The sequence below is a fragment of the Patagioenas fasciata genome, chromosome 16 (assembly GCF_037038585.1).
Source record: "Patagioenas fasciata isolate bPatFas1 chromosome 16, bPatFas1.hap1, whole genome shotgun sequence".
Lineage (NCBI taxonomy): Eukaryota > Metazoa > Chordata > Aves > Columbiformes > Columbidae > Patagioenas > Patagioenas fasciata.
Window position 1 is genome coordinate 10,085,028 of NC_092535.1, and position 8,369 is coordinate 10,093,396.

General features: G+C 44.4%; 1 protein-coding gene across 5 annotated transcripts in view; it reads left to right on the top strand.

Annotated features, from left to right (window-relative positions):
* Positions 1–8,076, top strand: part of PHF20 (PHD finger protein 20) — a 70,128-nt gene extending 62,052 nt beyond the window's left edge. For all 5 annotated transcript variants that reach the window (XM_065849520.2, XM_065849519.2, XM_071815707.1 and 2 more), the window contains 3 exons: positions 988–1,387; positions 3,436–3,619; positions 5,812–8,076. In XM_065849520.2, coding sequence (XP_065705592.2) covers positions 988–1,387; positions 3,436–3,619; positions 5,812–5,954 — 727 coding nt within the window. In that variant the 3' untranslated portion in view covers positions 5,955–8,076. The remainder of the gene's footprint in view (positions 1–987; positions 1,388–3,435; positions 3,620–5,811) is intronic.
* The last annotated feature ends 293 nt before the right edge of the window (positions 8,077–8,369 follow it).

Below are 8,369 nucleotides of genomic sequence, written 5' to 3' on the forward strand. Positions count from 1 at the left end.
GCCAAACAGAGTCATTCCTTGTGCCACAGATGGTTCTGGGGCAGAGCCCCTGTGTGCAGGGCAGGGCTTCCTGGTTCCTGCAGCGGCCGAGCTGCCTGCGCCTCGCGCAGTGACACAGGCTCCTGCTTTGCTCTCCTTTTTACTGCTGTTTTATTGCCTGATACATGCAGAAGAACAGTATCACGTACAACACTCTAAATTTTTGTTTGTCAGTTATATCGGAGAATCTGATACCTGTAGTTCTTCCTGCTGCTGGAATAAAGAATGCGTTAGTCAGTTTGGAAACAAGTACAGTAAGAATTTCTGTAAGGAGCAGGTGACCATGCCAGGCAGCGGAGTTCGCTCAGCAGCTTGGGATTTAAACAGAAATTAATGTTTTAAAGGGAAGTTTTACACCCCCACGCCAAAGTCCCCAGTTACTGTTTTTAATAGAGGGTTGTAAAATGTAAAAGATGAATGGATTGAATTTTGAAGTTTCTTTTGGGTAAGGTACAGGCTAAAGTTTGATACTGAGTACTTTGAGGGGGGCTTTTTGTTTTACTGGTGTTCAAAATCTTTCAGATCTTAGTTTAGCTCCAGTGTCCTTGGCTTACCTGTTTAAAATACTACAAATGTATCCCAGTAAAAATGAGTTTGTCATTAAAAATTGCAAATGTTGAAGCAAAATGCTCCTTGAAGGAAGGAAGGAACATTGGTGAGAACTTGTATATATCTATTCGAAGCTTATTCTTCAGTTTTATTCTTCATGCCAACACGTCATAGAAATGAAATGAAAATAGTGAACCTTACAAAACACTGTAGGAAGATAGACAGTTGAGGTCAGTGAAATTATATTATTTCAGAATATTTGGGGACTTTTTACTGCTTATGATGACTAGAGCATGTAGTAGTTCAAATATTCTTACTTAATTTCTTTACCCGATAGTTTGGTCAGTCACTTTGAGGTTTACACTCGGTGGGTGTTTCACTTTTTGAATGTTCGAACAGAAATCGAGACCATCCTGACCTGAAGCTCTGGTGCCACCCCTGGAAGCACATTGCAGTGGATGAGAACGTGCACACCAAACACATCATTCACATCGAGGAAAACTGTTGCAAAGAGGAGACGACGAGTTATAGAACTTGGAATGGGACAGTTGAGAAACCCTCGACTGTTCCTTCTGTGGAGGAATCGTACATTACGAGCGAGCACTGTTACCAGAAGCCTCGCGCCTATTACCCCGCCATCGAGCAGAGGCTGGTTGTGGAAACAAGGGGTTCAGCCATGGACGATGGAGTGAACAGAATAAGGGAGAATGGGGACGATGCCCTGTCAGAGAGATTCGGCTGGAATCTGGACCGAGAAATCTGCAAGATGGAAAATGAATCCAAACACAATTACTCGAAGGTATTTGTATTGAAATCACCCTCTCTGCATAGAGGACGCGTTTGCCTGGTGAAGTGCAAAACTCAGCCCTTTTTAATAGCGTTTAGTTTTTTCCTGTACTGTTAAATTTAAGTTGCTAATATGAATTAGAATGATCGACTCCTCCATTTCAAATAATTAAAAAGTCTAGGTTGAAGAGGATTTTAGTGCCTTAGATCATCAGCAATCTGTGGAACACACATTACGGTCCACTGGCAGTTCAGTACTTGGTACTTTTGTGTGTGTTCAATGTAAAAACAAATATGAGCAGCAGGACAGAGAGAAAACAGGGCGTAGTGTGTGATACTACCAAATACACTGGTGTTCCAGCTTTGACTTATTTTCAGCTTGTTCCCATGTTTATTTTAATATTTACATTAACTAAAGTGATTCTAGGTTTTTGAGGCAGCATTTCATGGTGGGATTAAAAAAAAAGAGTTGTAGGCTGAACTGTTTTTTAAGGAAGATCACAGCTGGATAGTCCTGTATCTTCTCGCCATAGGAGCAGTCTAGTTTTATCTCTTCAACTCTAGGTTCTCATTTGCAGCTCTGTCAGGTCACACGGTATCACAGAATTGACTGGGTTGCAAAAGCCCTCAGAGATCATCAAGTCCAACCCTTGGTCCGACTCCAGTCCGTTGACCAGATCGTGGCACTAAGTGCCATGGCCAATCTCAGTTTAAAAACCTCCAGGGCCGGTGAGTCCAGCACCTCCCTGGGCAGCCATTCCAATGCTGACCACTCTCTCTGCACAGAATTGCTTTCTAATCTCCAGCCTCAGTTTCCCCTGGCAGAGTTGAAGCCCATGCCCCCTTGTCCTATTGCTGACTGCCTGGGAGAAGAACCCAATCCCCACCTGACTAGAACTGCCCTTCAGGTCGTTCTAGAGAGTGCTGAGCTCACCTCTAAGCCTCCTCTTCTCCAAACTGAACAAGCCCAGCTCCCTCAGCCTCTCCCCATAGGTCTCGTGTTCAAGTCCCTTCCCCAGTCTTGTTGCTCTTCTCTGGACCCGCTCCAGCACTTCAATCTCTTTCCTGAGCTGAGGGGCCCAGAACTGAACACAATACTCCAGGTGTGGCCTCCCCAATGCGGAGCACAGGGGAAGGATCACTGCCCTTGTCCTGCTGACCACACTGGTTTGGATACAGGACAGGATCCTGTTGACCTTCTTGGCCACCTGGGCACACTGTTGGCTCATGTTGAGCTTCCTGTCCATTAGTCCCCCCAGGTCCCTTTCTGCCTGACTCTTCTATCAGGTCTATCAGAGGCCTTTCTACACCCCAACACAAAATTTTTGCTTTGATTAGTTAGTGCCAAGTCATATGGAATGTGGCCTGACAAATGTGAAAAAGCCTCTGGGAAACACCAGCCTCCCTTTTTAAAAGCTAAACAATCTTCTAATTTTATTTCGTGCATATGTAAGCAGTAATTCTTATTCTTTTTAACTACCACATCAATTGAGATTGCTTTATGTTTCCCAGAAAGGCATATATTTCAGTTCTTCAGCCTTTTAGGAACCTCTTTTTCAATCCAGTCAGATTGCAGCAGGATGATGGAAGGAGCAGGGGGTACCAGCAACGCTGCTGACAGCGTGCTCAGGTTTCATCAGTGGTGTTCATGTGTGTTTCTAGATGCTTCGATGAAAGCTTTAGTAGAACAGAGATTAGATTCCTTCAGGAAGAATCCCTTCTCACTGCAAAATCATTTACTCTTTACTTCATTATTGTCATGTTAAAAATGGCTTTAGTGTTCCCCAGGACGCACAGATGAGAACGGGGAGCTCAGCTGTATGTGTGTTATCTTGGGAAAGTGCAGAGAAATAGGTCTCGGAAAAATACCTATAAAAGCATGTCTGTGTTTAGATTATCTTGCCCAACCTGCCTTAATATTTGTGGATGATCTCTGTGTGTCTCTGTTCTCCATTACCCTAAGATTAGTTGAGCAGTTAGCTTGGGTAACAATCAGCCAGGCAGTCTGGCTCACCAGTTCTGTTTCACGGTAACTGATATTAATGTCTGTATTTCCGGTAGGTAAAAGAGCCTGTCTCTAAGAAAGTCTCTCCAGAGGAAGCTATTGAAATGAAATTGCTGGAAAAAGACAAAGAAGGAGTTGTGAACTCGCAGCTGCAGTGGCAACTTAATCTTTTAGCTCATGTGGAATCTCTGCAGGATGAAGTCATACACAGGATGGATTTCATTGAGAAGGAGCTAGATGGTGGGTAACACTTTACTGTTGCAAAAATTAACTGTATTTAATTTAACTACCTCTTCAAAACATGTTAACTTGAATTTTACTTCTGCAGACCTACAAAAAGATGAGTGTTGCTTTGTCAGATTTACTGCATTTAGTAAAGGAAAATAGACATGCTGGTTGTGTTGGGGGGTGGATTTTAAACCAAAGATCAAGTTAAAAATGAGCAGAATTGCTTAGAAAAGGTTCTAGTTAGTTCACCTCTAAATATTTACATCAGCAGATGTAGTGGAATATCTTCCATGTCGCTGCTTTCAGGTGTTTGCAGTTGTCTAGAGCTCTGCTGTGTATCTGAGCTCCCTGCTTCTCCAGGGCATTGCTGGCTGTTCCAGCCCGTTCTGTGCTGCACAAGGCTCTTGTCTTCTCCTGTCTCCCAAATTCTTTACTTAAATATCCCTTGAAATTTGTTTTCCTAATAATGGAAAACTTCTAAACCCTGTATGTGTTACATCAAACAATCCAGGATAGTCCTTTTTCTTAACATTTTTAATTCTGACCATTAGTCAGTGGTTACAGCAGCAGCTGCTCTCACAGGGGCCCTTTGTCAAGATGAGAGTCCTTGGTAATTCTGTAAGGTACTGACAAATTGAGCAACTGAGGGAGTGAGCTAATAGACCTATTAGAGAGCAGAGTAGGGGAAAGGGACCTGGAGGTCCTGGAGACAGCAGGGTGACCATGAGCCAGCACTAGGCCCTTGTGGCCAGGAAGGCCAATGGTACCTGGGGTGGGTTAGAAGGGGGTGGTCAGTAGGTCAGAGAGGTTCTCCTGCCCCTCTGCTCTGCCCTGGGGAGACCACACCTGGAATATTGTGTCCAGTTGTGGCCCCTCAGTTCCAGAAGGACAGGGAACTGCTGGAGAGAGTCCAGCGCAGCCACCAAGATGCTGAAGGGAGTGGAGCATCTCCCGTGGGAGGAAAGGCTGAGGGAGCTGGGGCTCTGGAGCTGGAGAAGAGGAGGCTGAGGGAGGACTCGTTCCTGGGGATCAATATGGAAAGGGGGAGTGTCAGGAGGATGGAGCCAGGCTCTTCTCGGTGACAACCAGTGACAGGACAAGGGGCAATGGGTTCACACTGGAACACAGGAGGTTCCACTTGAATTTGAGAAGAAACTTCTTGATGGTGAGGGTGGCAGAGCCTGGCCCAGGCTGCCCAGGGAGGTTGTGGAGTCTCCTTCTCTGCAGACATTCAAACCCGCCTGGACACCTTCCTGTGGAACCTCAGCTGGGTGTTCCTGCTCCATGGGGGGATTGCACTGGATGAGCTTTCCAGGTCCCTTCCAACCCCTGACATTCTGGGATTCTGTGAGTGTTTGGTGTTAAGGAAATCAATCCGGCCTGTAATTGTAATGCCTGTTTCAGAAATGAAGAAGCTCTAGTTCACACAAGTCAGCCTTTTTGGAGCTGCTGGAGGGCTGCTCTGAGCAGGAATGTTCTTGTTTCAAGGCTGGTAATGCCACAGGTTCTTCAGCATATACTGCCCATAGGTTAAACTGGTCTGTTGATGTAATTAGTGGCAGTGGCCGGGGCTGTTTCTCTTGTCAGATGTGTTGTCTCAGAGGTTTCAGTCTCCCTCTGTGGTACTGTCCTGTCCCCTGAACTTGCAGTTTGCTGTCACCACCTTTCTCGTGGGTGTATTGCATTGATTTTGCTCAGTAGGATGTGTCTGGTTCTGGTTTCCTGCTGAGGAGCTTTAGAGCAGGAATTCAGTTTTTCTGTCTGCTGTTTGTGCTTTTGGGTTTCATCCCATCTCCCGTTACCCAGTTCCTTCCGTCTCGGCCAGCTGCACTCCGTATTGATGACAAACTTCTTTCCCTAGCATAGTCCTGTCCTTTTAGGATCTTCAATGGAAACGCTGTGTAGTTGCATCTGATGCTGATCTCGAAGGAATTCCGATAGTATGATCTTCCTGTACCGCAGTGTCCTTGCTCTGGAGTTGGTCCATGTTGGAGAAAGTTTAGCACACAAATATCTGGTCCTGTGCTTTCCTTCTCTGCTTGCTTCTAGGAGCAACTGCTTTTGCTCTGCAAAGATTGGTGTGGGGAGTCTGGTTGGCTGATTTCACGTTAAAAATATTGCCCACCGCTCTCTCAAGATCCACAGAAGTTTTAAAGAATTCCTCGTTTGCGACTTAAGGTGACAGTTTTGTTTGTTCTTTGCAGTTTTGGAGAGTTGGCTGGATTATACGGGAGAGCTGGAGCCACCGGAACCGCTAGCTCGGCTCCCACAACTCAAACATTGTATAAAGCAGCTCATAACGGACCTGGGCAAAGTGCAACAGATCGCGCTTTGCTGCTCAACGTGAGACTAGAACTGGTTGGAGACTGAGTCGGGGTGCGGAGTCGGAGCGTCGGATGCGAACAGCTCTGTCGGTGTAAATGGCGTTAGCATGCTGGCCGCATGTAGCGCAGAGTGACTTCAGGGATTTGGGAAGAAGTGCTGTTCAGAGCGAACAGCAAACAGGTTATTTTATCTCATCATTTCGGGTTTATTAGGCAATTTAAACAACATGGAAGAGCTCATGCTGTTGTCTTCAGAGGTTGCGTGTCGGCTGATAAATTGTTCTTAAATTTTCACTCCTTCCAGGTTACTCATTGAAACGGTAGACTTTTCCTAATTAAATTGACTAAAAATTGTGCCACTGAAGAACCGAGTTCTAAGAGCCAAAAATGTGTAGTTGACAGAGGTTGTAAATAACTTTGCATAGTTTAAGTGACTTGTGTCATGTTTTATTCCTTCTGGTTTATGCATAATAGCACACAGTATTTAATCATTAGGAAATGTTATAACAGTTTTCAGACTTAGTAAGTATGAATGTCCAGCTCTTAACTATAAACTGTTACGTGGAGGTTTGCAAAGTGACAGTGGCCTGAACCCCACTTGTGTTGCGTTGGGTGATGTAGCAGGAGGTCACAGGTGGGCTGCACTTGTTTCCAGAGCACACGACAGTTTCCGTGTTCCGCTGTGGGTACGGGGGCGATGACGGTTCTGTGCGCGGGGGCTGCCTCGCGTTCTGCCCTTCTGTTAGTAATTGCCATTCCGGTTCTCATTTGAAACGTAGACTTTTCTCGACACTCGGAACGTGTTCATTGTAAAGACTTATCGCTATGAATGTGTGGTTTTGGGAATCAGTTTATTTTCTATTTGTGTAAATAAAGCCTCGAGATCTATGCATGAGGTACTGTCCTTGCCGACAGTGAGTGGGTTATTGTATTAAACGATGTACGTTCACGAAGTCCCTTTTTATACCTTAAGTTTTACTTTTCTGGTTTGTATTACCTTGTGAAAATGCTGCTTCTGTTCAACTCCCGTTACACAGCTCCCTTTGGAAACGGCGGTGTGGTGTAAGTTATTCGAGAGGGTGAAAGTCGTTCAGCTGCAGGTCACAGCTCCGTGAATAAGGGCTGTGGCTTCACTTTTCCTTCCCAGACGTCGCTGCCTTGAGTTCCCGTGGCAGCCACTGAGCTGATGGGCAGTGAGTGAGTGTCCTTGGCTGCGTTTGTTACCGTGGTTTTATTGCGTGTGATGGTACCACCGAAGGTTCACGTTTAAGCACAGTTATAACTGAAAGGCCCGTAACTGTACAAGTTATTAATTTTGGATGTGAATCTGTAATGTTTTGTACTGCAAAGAATAATCTAAATTTGAAACAACAAGTACTACTGTAGAAGTTAACGGTGTCTACATGGCGAATATTTTCTTTCCTTCAGAAAACAAAATGATTTGGCTGCTCTAGATAGTAACTAAGGCTTTTCTGCCAACACTCATTTCAAGGATGATTTGCCTCCCAGTTCTATAGTACTAGTTGGTATGTAGTGAATACAACATACGTACAGCAGAAGAATACACAGATTTTTCTGTAGCACAAATGGAATAAAGCTGCTGTGACATTTAAGGATCACTTTGCTTTCTGAAGGTGAGAGATTGTGCCGCGTCTCATCCGTGCGGACAACCCCAGCTCCCCTTACCATTTGGAATAAAAGGTGGTTCTGATTCAAATGGCCAATCTGGGACACTTGTTTTCCTCTAACAGAGCTCGAGGAGCCCCTGCAGATGAAGACTGAAAATATTTATTTAAAATAGACTAGCATTTCTCATGGTCAGCAAAGTTTCTTTGTTGTGCTCTACCTGGTTTCATTTTTGTCCCTGTTTTTGCAAGTTATGGTTATTTCATAGGCTGGACCAGCTGTTGGGTCTGGCAGGTCACTTTTCATTTCTTTGAATCACTGGTAAGTGAATGTGACGTGGAGCCTCGATGAGATGAGCAAACATTGCACTGTGGGTACATAAGTATATTTGTCGTTGTTTATGCACTATTAGACCTGAGGGTGCTGTATATAGAATTTTGCTTTGGAGCAATATTTGCAAAACTTGAAAACTTCTGTATCTTGGTGTTTGGAATAAATAAATAGGTTTTTGTTGGTTAAGTCTTAGTAAAGTCTTTGTTTCAATTAATCATTGTTCGATAAAATATTTTTGGAATTTTTTTCTTTACATGGTATTGAAATGCAGGAACAGTAGTTTGACAGGAATATAGGTCTTGACTGCTCCTAAAGTATTTTCTAGACCTGTCTCATGTGTTTTGGTTTGTTTGGAATATTGTCTTAGCGAGGAACTCATACCTTTTATTCCCAGGATCACAGAACATCAGGGATTGGAAAGAGACCTCAAAAGGTCATCTAGTCCAGTCGACCAATATGTGTAATCTGTTAGGACCTTG